Source organism: Phalaenopsis equestris, unplaced genomic scaffold (genome assembly GCF_001263595.1).
Source record: "Phalaenopsis equestris unplaced genomic scaffold, ASM126359v1 Scaffold000090, whole genome shotgun sequence".
NCBI classification, from domain to species: Eukaryota; Viridiplantae; Streptophyta; class Magnoliopsida; order Asparagales; family Orchidaceae; genus Phalaenopsis; species Phalaenopsis equestris.
The window spans coordinates 1,207,141-1,228,346 of record NW_018164532.1 but is presented as its reverse complement, the minus strand read 5'-3'; the positions used below and the strand labels follow the sequence as shown (position 1 = coordinate 1,228,346).

Genomic DNA, 21,206 nt, shown 5'->3' with positions numbered 1-21,206 from the left:
CTCCTTTGGACTCCAAAATAAAATGTTCCAAATTTGAACCAATCCCCCTTCACATTTCTTAGTCTGATATCTTTGAGATGTCCTTACCATTGGAATTCCTTGAAGATAATTTTTCCTTGATTTCTATCGAGAGTATTCTTATGTAACTTCAGTTATCTAAGATGTAATTAACTATAGGGGCTTGCCCCTATAGGAAGCTTTTCCCGAACTCAGCATAATATAAACCCTATTTAATTCCTTATATTAAATAGGGGAATTTGTCGGCCAATATATTGATTCCGCAGATCAAACGGATGTCATGACTGTCTCTAGTTTATTTGATCGAGCTTCACCCTTTAATTCTTGTATTCATCCTTTGGGATAGATATAGAATTTGAGGTAAAGTGCTCTTCCATTTAAACTATGAAAATTATGGGGTCAGTTTGACTTCATCTTTTTCAAAACTAAATTTTTTTAACGTCCTTCCGAAGCGGGCAACGGGATTTCAATTCCGATGGCCGACAGCTTCTTACGGGCAAACTCCACACCAAAAATAGTGCCGACATACGTATACTTACTCAAGCAATACATTACCACCAAGATCACTGTGAACCCTTCTAACTATGGCAACACCTCGATAAAATTCATCTTCACTTCTTCCCAAACCTTTTCCAGTAACGCTAATGGCTGCAATAATCCTCTTGTTGTCGTGGTCAAGTACTTGTGTCGTTGGGACACATCCCATTTTGAAACCATGTCTTCTACCTCACTACACATCCCCACCCAATAAAGCTCTGTCACTAAACAATCGTAGGTTTTTTGTACCCTAGAGTGTCCCTCGATCGCACTACCGTGAAGCTCCTCTAACAGTTTGGAAATATACTCTGATGTCTTGGGTAGCATGAATAGCCCCTGATAGAGTAGTTGTTGCCCTCTCAATGCATATCCTGGATTTTTGTTCTGATCCTGTAGTAATTCATTTCTTACCTCCCTCAGCTCCTCATTCCGCTCGCTCTCCTGTCTCAAGACTTCCAAACCTAGGACCAAGGGTATTGATAGTTGGGTTTCTCCAACTTTCTCGACAGTGCATCGATTGTCTTGTTCTCTAATCCCGACCGAGACTAAATCTTGAAATCAAACCCCAGTAGTATTTATGATGCTTCTCAGTCACCATCCATTGCTCGAGAAGATAAATTAAACATTGATTTGTCCTTACCAGAAAATGTTGTCCCAATAGGTAGTGTCGCCACTTCTGAATGACCAAGACAATCGCCATCACTTCCCGCTCATATACTTACTCGAGCCTCGCCTTGGCCGTGAGAATATGATTGAAGACGACAATCGATCGCTGGTCTTGTAAGAGCACTACTCCCAACCCATACCCTAATGCATCTGTTTCCACCACAAATGGCTTACTGAAATTTGGAAGTGCTAATATCAGGATGTTGGTCATGGCTCTCTTCAAATATTCAAATGTTTGTGTTGTTGCTTCCCCCCATTTGAAATTGTCTATCTTCATCTGCTTCGTCAGTGGTCCAGCTATCGTGTCATATCCTCTCACGAACTTCCGGTTATAGTCAGTTTAACCCAAGAATCCCATCAACTCTTTCAAACTCCTTGCTAACGGCTAATCCATCATAGCCTTGATCTTGAACTGATCTATTGTTACCTCCGCTCTGGTCACATGTCCTAGGTACTCCATTTGTAACTGTGCAAAGGAACATTTCTTCCGGTTGACATACAACTATTGCTCCTTCAACGTCTCCAGAACTGTTCTCAGGTACCCCACATGCTCTGCCTCTGTCCGGCTGTAGATCAGAATGTCATCGAAAAAGACCATAATGAACTTCCTGAGGTAAGGTTGAAAGACCTGATTCAGGAGAGACTGAAATGTGGCTGGCACATTGGTGAGGCCCAATGACATCACCAAAAATTAATAATGTTTCTCATGTGTCCCGAACGTTGTCTTGTGCACATCAATTGCGCGTATCTTGATTTAGTGATATCTCGACTTTAGATCGATCTTCGAGAAAAAGGTTGCCCCATAAAGCTCATATAGTAGCTTATCAATCACAAGGAAATTTGTCCAGGACAGTTTCCTTGTTCAACGCCCGGTAATCTATGCAAAATCACAAGTTTCCACCATTCTTCACCAATAGGACTGGACTAAAAAAGGAGCTAACATTGGGCCTAATAATCTCCACCTCGAGCATCTCCCACATCAACTTCTCTATCTCATCCTTTTGAATCTAAGGATATCGGTATGGTCTGACACTGATAGGAGGGACACCCTCCTTTAATGTGATGGGTGCTCGTGCTCCCACGGTGGTTGTAACCCGCTCGACTGCAGAAAATTGTCAGTAAACTGATGCAGAAGTTGTTGAAGCTCCATGGGCAACTCTGCCAACTCATGGTCTCGAAACTCCTCGAAGCTCTGCAACTATACCAAATACCCTAACCTCGCTCTTTGTATCGTCTTGACCATAGTTTTGAGTGAGAACGTGGTCCTACATAAGACAGCATCTCCTCTCAAAACCGCCTTTCTACCCTTCGCCTAGAACTCCATTGTCAGGGATTTCTAATTAACATTCATCTCCCCAAGCGTCTGAACCCACTTTATCCTCAAAATCACATCTGTGTTGCCCAAGTCCAAGTAAAGAAAGTCCTCTACCACCTGTAGGTTATGTGGTGCCAGAATTAATCCCTTGCAAATTCTCAGCCTTTTCTCCAACTTCTCTGTCCCCATTATGATGTCAAAGCTCCTCATATTTGTCAGCTCTAACCCTAGCTGGCCCACTACTTGATTTGAGAAGTTATAACTATTTGATTTGAAAAGAAGTTATGTGCGACCCTACTATCCACCAACACCACAACCAACTATTCCCCGATCTGCCCCCTCACCTTCATGGTGTGATTTGAAGTAAATCTCACCAATGAATTTAGTGACACCTCCGCTAGATTCAAGAGCAGATGCTCCTCTTCCTCCACCCATCTTCCTCTATATACTTGTCATTTGTCTCCTCCCTCTCGTGAACTATGAAGTGCGCGCTCCTTGCAGCAGTGATATGGGTCATACTTCTCGTAGCATCTGAAACACAATCCTTTCACACTTTTATCCTGCAATTCTGCATCGATGAGTTGCTATAAATTGCCCCCTGGATGAGGCCCCGTATTCTTCTCTTTTGGTGCCTCTTTTTGAAATGACACTATCTGCGTCCTCGGTGCGGTGGTCGTCAAGGCACTCTTGTAAATTCCTCCTGTGTTGCCGCCCTTGTTGATCGTTGATCTTCTTTACTAATTTCTTATCTTCCATCATTCAAGCGAGCTCCATCATTTCCCTCAATCTATGCAACTTTAATGGTTTGAAGGCCGCTCGGATGTCGGGCTTGTGGCCCTTCAAGTTCCCCTCTAATCCTATTACAGAAATCCTACTCAGCCACTCCGACAGGAGGTCAAAACTATCTATATTTCATGACCTTCCGCTCCTGAGTCGGAGCATAGAATTGCTCATGGAGGTCTCCATCCCAAGTGGCTTGAAAACATTCCAACAAACAATCCTTAAATTCTTCCCACGAATGTATCGGAAACTTAGCCTCCATCAATTGAAACCATGCTAGGGTTTTTCCCTTCAAACATAATCCTGCCGCCATGAGATTCTTCTCTCGTGATACCTCATTCACTGCAAAGTAGGCCACCTAATACAACCATCAATGTGTATCTTCCCCAACAAAAAACGACATTTTCAATTTACAGACCCTCACATTGCTGCCCCAACTTCATTTTACTCAAGTATTTTCCCCATATATCTAGCGTGAAACTTCCTCCTTCGATCATAGTCATAACCCACTCCTGATTCCCCCCTTCTTCGTCTCTTTTGTGCCCCTTGCACCACCCCCTCTCCAAGTTCCGGTCCACCCCCTCCAACTGAAGTCTTGGCTCCTCACCCCAAAGTCCTAGGGGGATGCTCTTCGTGGTAGATAATATCCTCCTCGATGTCCTCCCGTTCGATCTCCTTCCCCTTTGATCAGACCACGAATTCTTTGATCAACCCTTGGTTAAGGTTTGTCATTTGAGCGGCCAGCAGGGTCTTGGACCGCATTTCCATGAGTCTCTTCATTATCTCTTGCATTTCTCCTATGCTCTCGAAATTGCACTCAATTAAGTTTTTTTATGGAAAAAAAAATTATCTTCCATGGCGGCGAACATTTCTTCTACTCCCGATTTGATTTGTACCACTTCCCCTTCCAATACATTCACTTTCTTTGCTACCATTCCCCCAAGATCTCGCTCTGATACGAATTTGATACGATTCGGAACCAAAATTAGTGAGCAAACAACGATGAACTTGCAATTGAAAGCTAGAAAACTAGAACGAGGGCTAGGGCAGATTTTACGCAAATCAAAGGAAAGCAAGCAAGATACATGGATAATTTACCTTTCGAAAGGTGGATAGTCTCTCCCACAACCCTAGACGTCGTTAGGAATACCACTAAAAGAAAAAGAAACTGCAACCAACAACAAGCATGCATAAAAAACAAAACCTAACCCTTAGGCACTATACATACTCCACAAGAGTCTCTTTCAATTTTCCACCCAAAAGCCCCCCTTAATTCCCTTCCATCTATGTGTGATCGGCGTCTTGGAGGGTCCACCCAGACGCTAGGATTGCCTGGACCAGATCTAGGTTGGGTCGGCTGGTCTGGCTCCTTATGGACAGTCTAGACTTGAACCAATTCACGCATCACAGAAGGAGTTTTGTGCATATCTTGGGTAACAGGAAGAGTCCCATGCGTATCATGGAGTCGGCTACATGAATCCATTTTCTCCATTGTGACTTAATGAGTGTAATATTTTCATTTAGTTCTAATAAATTAACATCATTTTTATACGGGCCCAAGTATTTTAGGTCTACATCTATCACTTTTAACAAAAGTTAAATCTAAAGCATCTACTCTCAAAATTGGATCAACAGGTGGTCGACGTTTAATGTGACCAAACCATCTAAGACGACTCTCTTTAATCTAGCTTTCCACTGGAGCTACACCAACCCTTAATGGATACATTTGTTTCGTATTTTATCTCTAATCGAAGGGGTTTACTAATAAAATTTTATATCGCATTATAGGAAAAGCACTTAAAGGAGCTCGAGAGAAGCTCCTTTTCACTTCATCTTGAAGTTCAAAAAATAATTTACTGTGTTATAGAGCTTTAAAGACACTTTAATATAAGATTCTATAGATTTTTTCTAGATAGAAGTTGAGCTTACAAGTTTTTTTTTTTTATTTCAGATCAAGGGGATTGAAGTTTCTTGTGGGCACAGAAGTCCATGACAAACTAAATCTTAGGGGGTTTAGTTTAATGAAAAATAAAAAAAATGCAGGTGAAAAGAATATGTATTTGAAAAATTTTGATGTTTTTTAATTTGGTTCAAAGTAAATGCAGGAATTTATTTTTTTTACTTGATTTGAAAAAAAGAAAAAAAAGATCAATGTACAATATGCTCTGAGATAGTGATTGCAGTGATCAATGATTGCGACACCTGAGGCATGCAACGGGTGGCAACGACCGGCACTTGGCAGTGGCGGGCTATAGGCTTATGTTGGTGGGGGCGGAAAAAGGGCAAGCTTTGAAGGCGTGGGTGACCGGAGATATGTGGTGGAGGCAATGGTGGGCAGCAAGTGTGTGTCAGGTTGCCAGCGGGCAATAATGGCAGTGACAACTACCTAAAATTTATAATATATTTGAAAATTGCACAAATCTAATGAATTCAAAATACATCAATTTTGAACTGCAAGTTGCATTTCAATTTCACCAAAATTTTACACAGCATTATATTTTCATCTAACAAAACACTAGAATTTTGAAACCCCATACATTTGATTTACTTTACACCACCCATGCAAGGAGCCAAACAACCTCTTAAGCTTAATAACTAAGAATATTGCCAATTAAAGCTGTCATTGCACTCTAAATGGCAGTTTCAAGTTTGATATCATAAGAGGAATAAATAATGATGGATATTTAAATAGAACAAGATCATATAACTCCATCATCCCAAGTTCATCTAATGGACCCACTCTAAAACCTATAGAGGATAAAGAGGTAGCATAATTCAAAAAGCTTCATTGACAATCATATGTAGCCTCCTCTAAGTAATTTCGGGTGTGCCAAGCTAGCATCATGCAAAAGTCAGTTGTCAACTCACAGCAAGGTTCAATAGCTAAAATCTGCATAAAAAAGGCCCTGAATAAGCAAGTGTCGTTGATAGTAATTTAAAGATTGTGAGTGGCCACTAAAGGGTTCAACAACTACCTTGTTCAATTTATATCCAGATTTTAAGTGACTGCAATAATTCAATTTCAATGCAATAGAGATCAATTGAGACTTGGTGTGAACCTACACATGTCCCTCATTGTCCCCAAGACCTTATCACAATCTTGGATAAATCACATGTAGAATCGATGCAGGATCAATAAGCTTAACCCAATCCTAATTAACTTGATAAAATTGCACCAACTAGATTTGACCCCATTGGTTGAGTTGTGCAATTTTATCACCCTACCTCAACCAACGGGGTCAAACCCAATCAACCTAAGTTTGTAAGATTAACTTAACCTTAATTGGACCCAGTCAAGCCCAAATAAGAAAATATCTAGGTGAACTTAAGGGATTGTTTAGTTGCAAGTATTAAGGATGTCAAGTAATTGAAAAGCGAAAGTTTTGATTTTAATACAAAGCATTTAGGTAAAGATTTTGAGACACCCCCACAACACCTATTTTTTAGGCATTTGCAATTCGCCCAAATTGGACGAATTTCAAATGCAAGAACATGTCAATGTCGACTCTCAACCAAACTTTCCTCACTCATCATTTAAAACTTACATCATCTCATCTAGATTTTAAATATTAAAAAATATATATATTAAATCATCAGATTAATTGCAAAAGTTGGATGATGAAATGGCTGTCATTCATGACTAATGATGACTAAGGATATTTGGTATCATTTTTATCAATCCTCAATCACAAATACTCTGCACCCTATCGAAAATGACATGAGGTTGAGATGTCATGCAACAGAAGTCAATATTTACCTAAATAGAAGAGAGGGGAACGAGGAAAATAGGAATGTTCCTCTATATGGCATCATCAAAGTTTTCAGATCAAGGATATGACCATCAAATTGATCCCTACAAGGAAACCTCATTTAGTAATGGTAGCAGAAGTCATCAGATCAAATAATCGATCAGATTTTTTCAAGTCAAATCAGTCAATAAGAATTTGAACAAATCCAACTAGAGCCAATTTGGACCACCAAAATTCAATCTAAGAATTTACAATGTCAGCCCTACATTAACAAAATCTATTTTTCGTCCTATCTTTAATAGATGTCACTCCAAAAAATTCTCTACTATAATAAGCCATCCATTAATTTACTTTTCTAATTTTGCCACACATTCCTCTAAGTATTCTCATTTTTTCACACTCAACTTAGATGACCATGACTTCTACCATCATAATGAAAAATTTTTAAAATTTAACTTTTAAGTCAACAATATGCCCTCTTATTTAAAACATTTTTTTGCATGAAACAATCAAAACAATGCTTAGCGTGGCATACACTACTTGTTATGCAGTGATTTTTGCTTCCTTTGACTATCATATACAACATATGAAATAATAATATCATACATGCAGCATTCACTAGATAAGAACACATAGTTCTGGCCTTTGCTATGAAGTATTGCAGAATAAAGAAATCAAAGATGCCTTTCAAACAACAGTCTATTTTTGAAAGGTTTAGGAGATACCCCAACTCCAATAACTTTGGAAGAACCTTCTGCAAGTAATAAGTTTTTGATGATAAAGCCTTTGTTCTCATGTTAACTATGCTACTTATATTGTTGTCAAAGCGTTGTAGCATCTCTTCTGGAAGTTCTCTAACCACTCTTACATGATCGCTGAGAGTTTCAATGAAGTGATCTTCATCAAAGATGTCCCCAAACTTGCTGAAAATATTTGGAGAAATAAGAGAATGTTAGAAAATGATTAATGCCATATATATATATATATATATTAAATGAATGTCTGAAAGCTATTAGACGAGCCCTGATCATCCCTAATTGTGTGAATTATCGAGTACCACACCCTACAAACAGGGGAATTCGAACCCGTGACCTGAGGAGACTTACGACTTTCAACAAGACTGCTCTACCAACAGGCCACGGTACGCGCGCATATATACACACACACACACACACACACACACACACACACACATGAGCCAAAAAGGCTCCCCAAATGAAATCTAAGATATACAGAAAAGAAAAAACTATTTGCCCTAAATCAGCTAAATCTGGATTAATGGACACCAGCTATTACAAAAAAGAATTATTTTGTTGCTGCTACAACGTCGTCCTATCCCTATAAGGCATATGAATAAATTGAGTATATGCTGATTATTTCGATATACAAAACCTGGAAACATTTCAGAAGAAAACATACATATGGCTTGAGGAACTTTTTTGGGAGCATTGTGGGCAATAAATTATTATATTCAAGCATTTAGAAGAAACATATAATGATTAGTAAATTCTGTATGGGTATTTTTTTTACATAATATATACCACAATTTAAAATGCACTTGGAAGTCTGGCAAGAAGAAATTTAAGTCATTCATTCAGCTTACGACCTTACTAAAAAACAAAAAATTTAGACAACATTGGCATATTAATTTGATTCACCTAACTACCATCAAACTCCTAGAATTTTAAATTTCGAATGAAGACATTTTAAATTAAATAAAAATTCATACGAATGGATTCATCTTTTCATAGCAAAATAATATTTAGAGCATTCAACCATGTCTTAGCAATATACTCCATCAAATTTATATACAAACAAATATATTGTGTTTGTAGGTTTAAGAGGCACAATTCAACTTAGACAAAAAGGCTACGTGAACTTCATACATTTGCATTCTTACTAGTGTTACTAAGAATTTCAACAGTCCCATTGTCTCAAAATGTTATTATTTGATCCAGAATATATATCAAAAGTAAATATGATGCTACAGATGTACCAGACAGCAAAAAAATATAACAAAATTTGGTGCTTTGCATATAGAAATGTCAACAAGGATTTGGGTTCTTTCTATAACTAATCAACCAATGATTGGATTACTACAATGGATGGACTACGTCGGGACATGTGCAGCATTAAGCAGAAGGGCTTTTGCATACAACACCTAATTCCTAAGTATTTACATATCTAACACCAAAAGTTTGTTTTTTTTTACATTTGTACCACCTGAATCTTTCAAATCACATAAAAATTACCATAATTTTAACTGTTAAAATGCGACACACCTTTTTTTGCATAGATAAGGTGGTATGTACATAAAAATTGTAGGTGTTAGATATGTAAATACATAAGAAATGAGTAATATGTATGTAAATCTTCCTAATATGTATGTAAATTCTTCCTAGAAAAAAACTAGCTCAGAAAGGAATAAAAATGTGAAGTAGCACATTTACCTTGAATCACGCCAAACACTATTTAAATGAAAAAAAGGGATGACAAGTGTTGCATTTAGAACTCCAGCAACAGCAACAGCATCGCATATCTGCATGAGGCAAAAGTCTGCTTTAAAGACAATAAAACACATCACAAAAAATATCAGGCTGTAAGTGGCCCTATCATCTCAAATAAGTCTAAATAAGGTGAAAATAGATAAAATGGTAAGGCAAAGAAAAAAAAAACACTTAATGAATTTCATCATCATTAGCCTTATCTCAATTAAATAAGGTCAGCCTTATGAATCCCTAATTTCTTAACAAAATCTTTGTAAATTCACAAAAAGACCATCATCGTAATTTTCCGTATAACAAGCAAGAATCGCCTAGTTTTTTTATTGAGTCGCGATCAATATATCAAGCTAAGGACAAAGAGAACTCTAATAAATGCAAGCAAGCATTACATCAAAGCACTCCTTACCAAACATTAGAACCCAAAAAAAAAAAAAACTACCTCCTATTGCTTGGTTGAAGACTGATTACAGCCCGGTAACCGGATAACATTCACTATAAACAAGTGATCCTAAACACAAGAAAGGAATAGATATCTACTTTTAGAACCATTTATGCATGTGTCAATTGTACAACATGATTAAATCTTATGGTCTATTTGGGGCAGCTTATTTGGTGCGGTGGCATTTTGAAAACGCTAAGTCGCGTTTGGATAAAACTTGTCGGATGCATTTTAAAAAAAAGAGTTTTCCATTTCCTATTACAAGCGGATCGCGGGGTCCTACCCGTGATCTGCGTTTCATCGCTCAGATCATGCCCCTGGTCTCGATGCTCCTCTACCCTAATTTCCCACGTCGCTTCTCTCGGCGCAAGCAAGTATCCCCTCGTCGCTCCTCTCGCCTCGTCCTTGAAGGTATGTTGGTATCCATCGTATCTCCTCCGTATCTCCTTCCGTTTCTTTTTCGATGTCCACGGAGACTGCTAATCGAGTCCTGCATTTCCTTCATCTTCCTCAGTTATTTCTTTCTCCTTATATTTATTCTAAGCCATTCTGCACTTCTTTGCAAATGGATTTGGTTTCCTTCATCTTCCTCGGTGAAGTTGGAGAAGTAACCCAATGGTTTGGAATTTTTTTTTTATCAAGCAGATTGATAGATCTGATGTTATCTCTGGTAGAAAAAATGTTATCATCAAGAATAATGATATAAAAATGGATATGTTATTACATAACAATTGTGCATCCATTGCCTGAAAGAGAGTATCCCCCGACCATCTATAACACGTGTGGTATGTATGTAAATTTTTTTAAAAAAACTGTTGCCTAAAGAAAGGATCTCAACCATCTATGATGCAGTTGTCAAACATCACTAGTGTCTCGTATGCAATACATACATAATAATTGTATAGCATGTATGTAAATTTTTCTTATAATTTTAATGGATGACACTACATCCATTTCTTGAAGAGAGGTTCCCACAACCATGCTTGTAATAGCTTAATATCAAACATCAAATATCTCTCATTGACATTCTTAATAGCTATATGAGTTTTGAAAATATATGTACTTCATTTTGAGGATTCTTGATATGCAGTTTAATAGCTTCAAATTTAATCTTAGTTTTGTGGCCAAATTTAACATGTAATGTAAGGAATATATATGGATATTTTGTTTGCTATGTTAGCTCATTTAAAATTCTACCTCTTTACATTGTTAGTCAATATTGTTTAATATTTGCAAGCATTCCTGAAGAATTGAATCATTTTCTTATTAGTCTCAGTATGGCTACGAACAAAAAAGCCTCTACGTCAGCTATGTGAGATAAAGATGTCACCAATATTTTTTGCAATTTATGTATTAAAGAGATGGTAATATGAAATTGATAATAAACATACCACATATTTTAACAAAGAAGTGTGGCAAAATATTTCCAAGAAGTTTAAGGAAATAACTGGCCGTAAGTACGACATATTAAAATTTAAAAACAAGTGGGATCAGCTAAAAAAGTACGGGAAGTTATGGAAGAAACTGAAACGAAGATCCATAGAATTAGGTTGGGATCCCATCAAACGTACCATGGATGCTTCAGAGGAATGGTGGGCTGATAAACTAGAGGTAATACTTTCACCCCTCTTATTCTGTTTAGGTTCTTCATTATTTAGCTTTCAATTTTGTCTGATATGCCCTAATTCATATTGCAGGTAGTACTAGCTGCGAATAAATTTAAGGCGTGTAGAATTAATCCGGAATTGGAAGATAAATTGGATGTAATGTTCAAGGGGTTTGTCGCTATGGGGCAAACTACCTTCAACCCAAGTGAGTTGGGGTTCAATGGCATATCAATCGACTTGACACCTGATCAAGTTATGGGTTCTGGTGAAGGTCCTAGCATAAACCTGAGGGAGCTCGAGTCCACATGCAAATCGAAGAGACGTAAGATGGAGAAGAAGATAAAAAAACAAAGATGTATTCGTGCAGAGCTCAATAGACAGACTGATAGGAGTATTTGCAGCTCCACAACCTGTTGAACCAGAAGTGGATGATCCCAGTGTTGATAGTTCTATGAACCTTTTAGAAGACATATCTGAAGTTGTGGTTGATAACGATTTCTTTTTAAAATGTGTGAAAGTCCTTGAGTGCCCAACAAGAAGGCAGATTTTCAAGAGGCTTCGGTCTAAGCTTCGCGTGGAATACTTGCGTCTGTCGATCGAAAAATGATTGTTGTATTTTTTAATTTTGTTGGATATGTCAGCTATTGTCTTATTTTATTACAGACCTTGATGTATGGAACTCTTTTTATAATTATGTAGTTTATGTGCTAATTGTTCGGTTTTCAAATATTAGCACTGCTTCTTAACTTCTATATTTTCTTATTTGTTTATTCAAATATAATTATTTTTCGAAGATGAATCGATATCGAGAACGCCGCAAAAGAATGACGGTTGCGATTGTTATATTATTGTTAGAATACTATCGCTCTACTATTGATCGAACACCACCAATGAACTCCTCGTTCATAGAGGATAAATGGGTAGGTGAGATGATAGTTGGACATCCAATGAGGCCCAGCAACATATTCTGGATGAGCGTACCAATTTTTCTGGATCTTTTGCGTGAGCTTCGTACCAACCACAGGCTAGAAGGTTCGTCAAGAACTACCACAAGAGAGGTATTAACAATTACTTTATACATTTTATATCAGAATGAATCGATCAGAGGAGCTATAGAACAACTTCGGCATTCTTCCGAGACAATCAGTCGATACTTCTCCGAAGGATTGAAAGCACTAATTAGTCTAGCTACCAAAATAATTAAGCCAGAAGATCCGTCATTTTGTAGTACTCCTGAGAAAATAGCAAATGAGAAACGCTACATGTCATATTTCAATATTAGTTTCTTTTATCCTAAACATTTTTTCTTCATAATGACTTCAAATCAATATCAAATGCAAACAGAACTACATCGATGCAATTGATAGTACGCACGTGGATGCCTGACTCCCGAGTGATGAGAAAGTGGCAGACATCAGTCAATGTGGTTCTCCAACCCAAAATGTTATGGTCGTTTGTGACTTTAACATGTGTTTTACCTTTGTGATGGCCGAATGGGAAGACAGTGTTCATGACAACCGTCTTTTTGCGTATGCCACAAAGAATAGCAAATAACGCTTCCCACACCCACCTCCAAGTTGACTTACTTTTGTTGAACCTATTATTTTTTATTTGTACGGATCACTAAAAAAAGTCATCTCTTTCGTGACAGACAAATATTATCTGGTGGATGTCGGTTATCCCTTACAGAGAGGTTATTTGAAGTCATTTCCAAACACCAAACTCAGCTCGAGGTAATATAAAACTGAGTTTTTGTGCAATTTATAAAGCTGAGAAGTGATATTTATGAGAGTTCCATTCTTTGCAATGTTATTATGAAAGTTTGGGTGCAATATATGGTGACCAATTAGCTGTTATTAAAAATATGAAGAAAAGATGGATTTATATTGCTGACAAGGTGGTGTGGTCTCAACACTGTGAGCCGAAAGCTTTGCTAATCATTATGTCGTTGAAGGTGTATGACCAAATGTAGGAAAACTAGTTGAAATAGGTTAAGATACTTTTGAAATATTACATTAGACGAGGTTGAGTGCAATGAAGTTTTTTGCTTCAACATGGTCAAGAGCATCCTCATTGTCCCAATAACAATTGTCTCAGGAATCATACTATGGTACTTATGGGTATGTACAAAATCATCGGCACAAAATTTATAGCAGTTTGGATGGCCCAATTCTTTAAGGGCAACCGCTGCTAAAAGATCTGTATAATAAGTATACTTTCTATATTTCCTCAATTTTTTGACTGATCTATTCTATTTTTAATGACTGTAAGACGATGAGTTCAAGATATTCAGGGAAGTCCGAGAAAGTAATGTGTCGGTGCGGGCTACCGTCATTGCTACTCACGTAACGCGAGACACATAGCTTCGAGAGGCAATTTTACAGGTGTCCGCGGTGGGCACAACGACAATAGGACTGCACTTTCTTCAGGTGGGCCGACATGGAGTCTGTTTCTATGATATCTCAACTAGATACCGCTACTCAAAGTTCGTCGATATCAAAATTTCAAAACACCGCATCTAGTTCGAGTGTTTCCTTTGCTAATGCATCCCACGCGGACAGGTTTGATCAAGATTCTGGAGTGTCAGAGCCGGGCAGCATAGACTGTGATATGCTGTTACATTTTAAAGTCAACATTATAATTTTTTTTTGTCATTCTGACATGTTACTTTTTCTTTTTTTTTTTGTTTCATTATACTCCATATTAGCAGGTGAATGTGCATTTTACTTTTGTATGCGTCACTTTGCTTGTTTGATGTGATCGAATATATTTGAGTTATATAAATGTAACTCTACATTTTTGTATGTTCTTGTCTTAATATTTGATCTCTAATTTTGTTCAGAAAATAATAAATTCTGCTACACAGATTATTCATTTAACTAAAAAAATTGCAAATAAGTTGTTTACAAAACACACCAATCAAACAACTAAACAGTTTATTCAAAACAGGGGCAGAATGGTCATTTTTTTCAAAATCAGTTATTTTCCAACGCACAAACCAAACAGTCAACCAGCTTATCCGGATCAGCTGTTCATCAGCAGATTATCAGGATCAGCAGATTATCAGGATAAGCTGTTTATCAGCAGATTATCAGGATAAACTGTTTATCAGCATAAGCTGGATAAGCTGCAGCTGCCCCAAACAGACCCTAAGAAGAAAATCTCAATGAGGTGTTAAAGTGCTTACTATGAAAGACATACCGCCTAACTGTTTGTTTCGTGCGTTAGAAATGCGTTCATCAAAACTTCGTTTCCTATTTTGCATTACACACGGATCCGCGATTCCTTATTGCGTATTACTCTGTTGCCCCTTCCCGTAATGTTTTATTCTTCCTTCGTTCGCGATTCTTCTTCCTTCATTCGCGATTCGGGAATAAAGGAAGCTCCCAGTGCCGCAGATTCTTCCTTTGTTCGCGATTCTTCTTCCCGGATTCGACATTGCTTCTGCTGACAGAGCTAAAAAGTCGACGGAAATGGAGGAGGGGCTTCTGGAGAGGGAGGAGGAGGGGACAGTGAAGGAATGTTACGGGGATTTTGCCTCTGAGGCGCGGAGGCTAGGTTATCTCGTCGGGCCGATGGTGGGGGTGACGCTATCTCAGTACTCAGTTCAGGTAACCTCTTCGATGATGGTCGAGCATCTCGGTGAGCTCGCCCTATCCAGTTCCGCCATAGCGACATCCCTCGCCGGTGTCAACGGATTCAGTCTTCTCGTAAGTCCTTTTTCTTTGATAATATGTTTTCCGTTTGATTATTCTGAACAGAGCTATGAATCCAACTTCCTGAAGAAGTCTGTTCTGATTTTAGTCTTTTTTAGATTTTGATTGGGTTTCTTTCTTTTCGTGTTGTTTGAAAGGGATTGAAATCGCTGTTTGTGAAGGGATGAAATATGTAATAAACGGGGTTAATCGGGTTTGATTAGGAACTAGGAAAGTCGAGCTCATCTAATATAATGAATAGAAACATGCTATTGTCAATCATTTCATTTCTCATAAAATAATCTACATATATATATATATATACTTTGATTAGTTTCGGATCGACAAGAGTGATACAATATGCTAGACTTTGTGTCGATCGGTTGATCTAGTCTTGCTGTCGAACCTCGATCCTTTGATGAGGACCAGATCGGAGAAAAGCTCGAAGCTTTTGTCGGATTCAACTTCATGAACCAGAGAAGTGGAGATCGGGAAATGGTTGAGGCTACTTTGGGCATGGAATGGATGCGGGAGGAAATTGTTGAACTTGAAATCTTCGATCGAGCCCGTAGCGATTCGACATTTCGACATTTATGCAGCAACGGATTAAGAAATCGGTCATCCCTGTTCTGCAGAATTATGGAACTTCTCAAATCAATCACATAGATCTGCACGCAGAAAGCTATCTTTGAACCTTAAAAGCCTCTCTTTCAAAAATCGAGATGAGTTTGGTCATTATGTTGTTGTCGCAAACAGCTCGACTGCGTGTGGTAAAATGATCATTTTTCCAAAAACAACTATAAATAAGCTATTTACAAAACTCACAAACCAAACAACTAAACAGTTTATCTAAAACAGGGGTAGAATGGTCAGTTCTCCAGAATCAGCTGTTTTCTAGACGCACAAACCAAACAGTCCGACAGCTTATCCGGATCAGTTGCTCATTAACAGATTATCAGGATAAGCTGCTTATCAGCAGAAGCTGGATAAGCTGCAGCTGCCCCAAACAGACCCTTAGTGTTATTCCAGTTATAATAAGAACAAATTTTACAACAAGTGGTGCTCAAAGACTGAAAAAAGTATATTTTGTAGAATTTAAAAACATGTTGTCCGAAAAAAAAATTTAGCACAACATTAGCAATAAAATATAAATGCTTCCAAAACAAACATGTTGTTAGCTGGCTACCCATAGAAGGTTGGCCTAAAAGCGATGGCTATATAATGTGACCTTGCTGTTTACAGTTAGGTTCCAATATCAGGGAGAGTTGCGCAAAATTTGGTTGTTGATATACTTCAAAGGGTAAAGATGAGGATAGAGATAGAGAGAGAGAAAGCAAGCGAGCAAGAACAGCACACTTAGTGAAGAAGACTTGGTTGCTCCTACATGTATTTCCCTGCATTCAAATTTTCTCCTTGACAAGGCACCAAACTCTAAATCACCTTAAACTAAATTTATGGCCCTTAGACCTGGCTAGCAACTCCTTATTTCAATTCCTTGAGGAAAAAACGAAGAGATTGTTTTCTATCTAGAAGAAAACAAAAGGTAAGAAATGTAATGCGTGATGGCGAACCTCATGAAATAAGTTGTCAGCTTATTTTCATACATGAACATACCGAAAGACGTTGTTGGTTCAGTCCCCCATTAGCTTCAATTATGAGATAACCATTTGAAGGTGGCAACCCTAAAACAGAAAGTAGTAAGATTCTTCGATGAGAATAAAGCCAGGATAACATATTGGAAGTCATTGTTATACAGATAGGTAAAAAGTAAACCTAAGGAGCAAGCTAATAGATTAAATGCTAGGCAAAAAGATCAATAATGGGAGCTGTAACCCCCAAGACAGCAACCCCTCCACTCAAAATAAGAAAATTGATAAATTAATTAACAAGGGCATTTACATTTGCACCAGCTAATTCATATGTATTTACATATCTAACACCTAAATTTTACTTTTTTACATTTATACCACCAATTCTTTCATGTCACATCAAAAATATCATTATTTCAACTTTTAAAAAGTGAAATAAATATTCTCATGCATGGATAAGGTGGCATATATGTAAAAATTGAAGTTTAGGTGTTAGATATGTAAATGCATAGGAATCAAGTGGTATGTAAGTAAATGTTCCTAATAAGTAACAAATGAATCCAACCAAAAAAACAAAAAAAACTCTTTAAAACACTATGCATTGCATCTATATAAGAAAGCATCAATTTGCTTCATAGCTCCTATCTAACTATACGGTTAAGGCATGCATATCATACATGAATGATTAAATTCCTACGAAGATTCCATAATAGGACAGTTCTAATAGAAAAAAAAATACAGCTTTTCAATACTTCAGCAAAGCTTTTTTCAAATCCATTGAAAGCTATCAAGAGCCTGTGGAATGAAAACACATTCCACAAGCTTGTCATTGTTATTAAAGCAATTGGATAGCAAGTGTTGTAGCACAGCTTCTTCGTAATACATGAATGAGAAAACGATTAGATGATATTATGTAAACTTCCTGGAGAGAACAGACTAATAAAAAAAAATGTTAGGGGCATTTGCATACTGATTGGCCAAAACTTTCTATTTACCAAGCAACCATCCTCTTTCATCCATTTTTCAAATTCTCGCTCAAATATCAAAGTTCATTCATGGTAAAACCCCAACCCTAAAACCCCAACCCATATTTTCAACAGTTTAATTGTGGCACGCATAAATACATTAATTCAGCAGTTAAAAAAAATCACCTGGGTGGTTAATTTATAAATATGAATGTTTCGGGTGCTATATGTAATTCTACCAAAATGTTAATACTGCAAACAGGCTATTTTCAATGGTATTGAAAGAAATAAAGAGTGGAGTATATGCAAGCAAAAAAACTTGTTAATATCAAATTCTTTAGATAATATATATATATAAGTTTATCCACACTTAACCTATAATCTTTTCTTCTGTAGGTTGAACCTTGATTAAAATACCTTTTATTATGAAGGAAAGCAGAAATACTCAATATCAATAATGGTCTTGTACATATGTCTTAAGATTCAGAAAAGCCTTAAAATGTTGGTGAAGAGAGTTATTATTATTATTATTATTATTATTACATAAAGAAGACTAGTCATCATACCAGTATATGCTAGTCAGAACAACAATAAATTATAACATCACTACAAACCTGCTTGAGATAACTTCTTTCTGAAACAAGGCTTCCATCTATGACTTGTTTTATGATTCCAGGCTGTTTCCATCTGCACAATCTCAAAAGAAAGAATATTATAAATAACATTAAAAGCAGGGAAAAGCTGCAAAGCTGCCTAAACCTAACTTCTGTTCAACAGTAGAGTTGCTTGGTAGAGATTTTATCACATCTTAAGGTGTTCAGAGAATATCAGTTGATTTTATCACAGTGATAACTATTTATAAGCGTAGAGGATGCCTTCAATGAGAAGGGGAATATGGGATAATTACATGCAGTCCGCCCGAAACATTGATATTTACAAATTAACCACGCAGGTGAATTTTTGAACTACCAAACTGATGTATTTAAATGTGCCAAGGTCAAATTATTGAGAATTTGACAAAAATAAAAAATATAGGTTGGGATTTTGCCATGAACTTTGATATTTGAGTGAGAATCTGAAAAATGGATGCAAGAGGGTGTTTGATCGGTAAATAGCAAATTTCGGGTGGTTCGTATGTAATTGTCCCATGAAGAAAATAAACATAAATTTTACCAAATTATAAACTCACCTGATTTCCTGATATTATTTCCTGATACACATCATACAGTAACAGCAAAATGCAGTAAGTTTGCCAATGTTCACTGACACTGCTAATGCTTTGTTTTCATTAGAACTTGTTTATGAATTTAATTCCTTACTACAAGGAAACAAGCACTCAGAGATATAAAGATCAGAACAAAAAAACCAGAACTCTAACTTATGAATAATGAAAAAAAATGATACTCGTATTCACCATGAATCATAAGACTCTATGTTGCAGCTATCCTTGATAGTAATAATAATAACAAACAGAGATGAAGTAAAGCGCAGACAAATCAGCAGAGCACAAAGAACCAGCGCGCCTTCAATTCACATAATGAACAAATATGAAGTGATGATCCACAATTTACACTCCCAGAATGCACGTTTCTTGATTTCCCGACAAAGAATGATATACGGAAATTAAAACCAGAAGCGGCATAAATAGGAAGAAAGAAAAAAAAAGGAGACAAATCTCACCGCATTAGAATGATTGACGTCTGCCTGCATATAGGGCCAGAGTTTCTGGAACACCTGCGGACTCCGGTAAACCGAACCCGGCGGCGGCCGGCGGAGAATCGCCACCCCTACTCTAACCGGCACCCCCTCGAGGTCCCAACTAAGCATAAGCATCGCCGTCACGTACAGCAGCGGAGCGGCCAGTAACCATCCCCTTCGCCTTAGCACCGTCGCTAGAACCCCATGCAGACAACGCTCCGTTCCCCTCCCAGCGCTCGACTTCCTCTTCCCGGCCCTCGGCGAAGTAGACGGAGACTTCTCACCACCGCTCCCTCCGCCTCCCGAGACCACCCTCTGCGCCGTCATTCTTATCGCCATTGGCGCTGCCGTCCAGATCCAGCAATTCCCCCCGACTTCTGAGCTCATTCGGAAGCCAGTTTCTTACAAGTTCAGAACGGCGCGGAAGCGAACTTCAACTGAAGCGCTATAAACCCTCCCAGAGCACTAAGGGCCGCAAAGTGGGAACCAGATGAGAGAAGACTGAAGAGACGCGGAGAGATAGATGGAGAAAGAGAGGTAAAAACAGTTTGGTTTCGTTTTTTAGCCTTTTGAAAGCTCCCAGTACAATCAATGCAATCCGTGAACCGTGAATGCAATGAATGAGAAGGTGTGGGTGCCTGCTAATTTGAATGCTGCCGCTTCGGAACTTTTATATATATATATATATATATATATACCAAATAATGGTTGGAAGTTGTGATATAATGTGTCTCAAGTGTCTAACCACTTGATTTTGTATTGTAAGGTAAATGCTCTCAGATGAGATCGAATAGTGATCTAAGAAAACTTACACTATGTTATACTATCAAAGAGTCGGAGTGTACATGTAACCCATCTTGGCATCAAAAATGAAGGTAGAGTCTTTTATGGATGAAACTTGGATGATTGAACAGCACAGGATAACGGGCATAACGACCGAAAAATTATTTCATACAGATCGGACACCGCACGCAGCTTGCGAGATCTACGGTCCGGATGTATTTCGGTGGGCCCCACCTAATTTTAAAAAAAATGAAAATAATCCTGACCGTAGATCACCATGATCTAGGGTCAGGATCGGACACCGCATGCAGAGATGCATGCGGTGTCCGTATGCAATAATTTCTCATAAGCCTGGAAAAGCTAGAATCCAACTACATGACAGAGAAAAGATCTTCACAAAGCTTCAAAGGAAATGAACCATACAGCAACCTGAGGGAATCAAAGTTGAAAGGAATCATGGAATAACTGCACAACATATATGAAGGGATTGAGTGTTTTGGTTATTTTCTCTCTTTTATTTTTGTTGAAGGAGTCGTTAGTGTGTTTATTTATAATCGTCATATTATTTTCTTATTCGTTTAAATCTCCCTCTCGAATAAAATTAGTAACGAACAGCCTGGAAAAGCTAGAATCCAATCTTCATGACAGAGAAAAGATTTTCACAAAGCTTCAAAGGAAATGAACCATAAAGCAACCTGAGGGAATCAAAGCTGAAAGGAATCATGGAATAACTGCACAACATATATGAGGGGATTTATATAAAAGAGTGTTTTGGTTATTTTTCTCTCTTTTATTTTTATTGAAGGAGTCGTTAGTGTGTTTATTTATAATCGTCATATTATTTTCTTATTCGTTTAAATC

General features: G+C 37.7%; 1 protein-coding gene across 1 annotated transcript in view; it reads right to left on the bottom strand.

Annotated features, from left to right (window-relative positions):
- LOC110020010 (uncharacterized protein At1g04910) overlaps positions 1–20,189 on the bottom strand; it is a 39,710-nt gene extending 19,521 nt beyond the window's left edge. Inside the window, exons 1-5 of the mRNA XM_020717951.1 lie at positions 19,545–20,189; positions 18,479–18,551; positions 16,925–16,992; positions 9,516–9,604; positions 7,791–7,988 (exon numbers count right to left, since the gene is read on the bottom strand). Coding sequence (XP_020573610.1) covers positions 7,791–7,988; positions 9,516–9,604; positions 16,925–16,992; positions 18,479–18,551; positions 19,545–19,949 — 833 coding nt within the window. The 5' untranslated portion in view covers positions 19,950–20,189. The remainder of the gene's footprint in view (positions 1–7,790; positions 7,989–9,515; positions 9,605–16,924; positions 16,993–18,478; positions 18,552–19,544) is intronic.
- Positions 20,190–21,206: the final 1,017 nt, after the last annotated feature.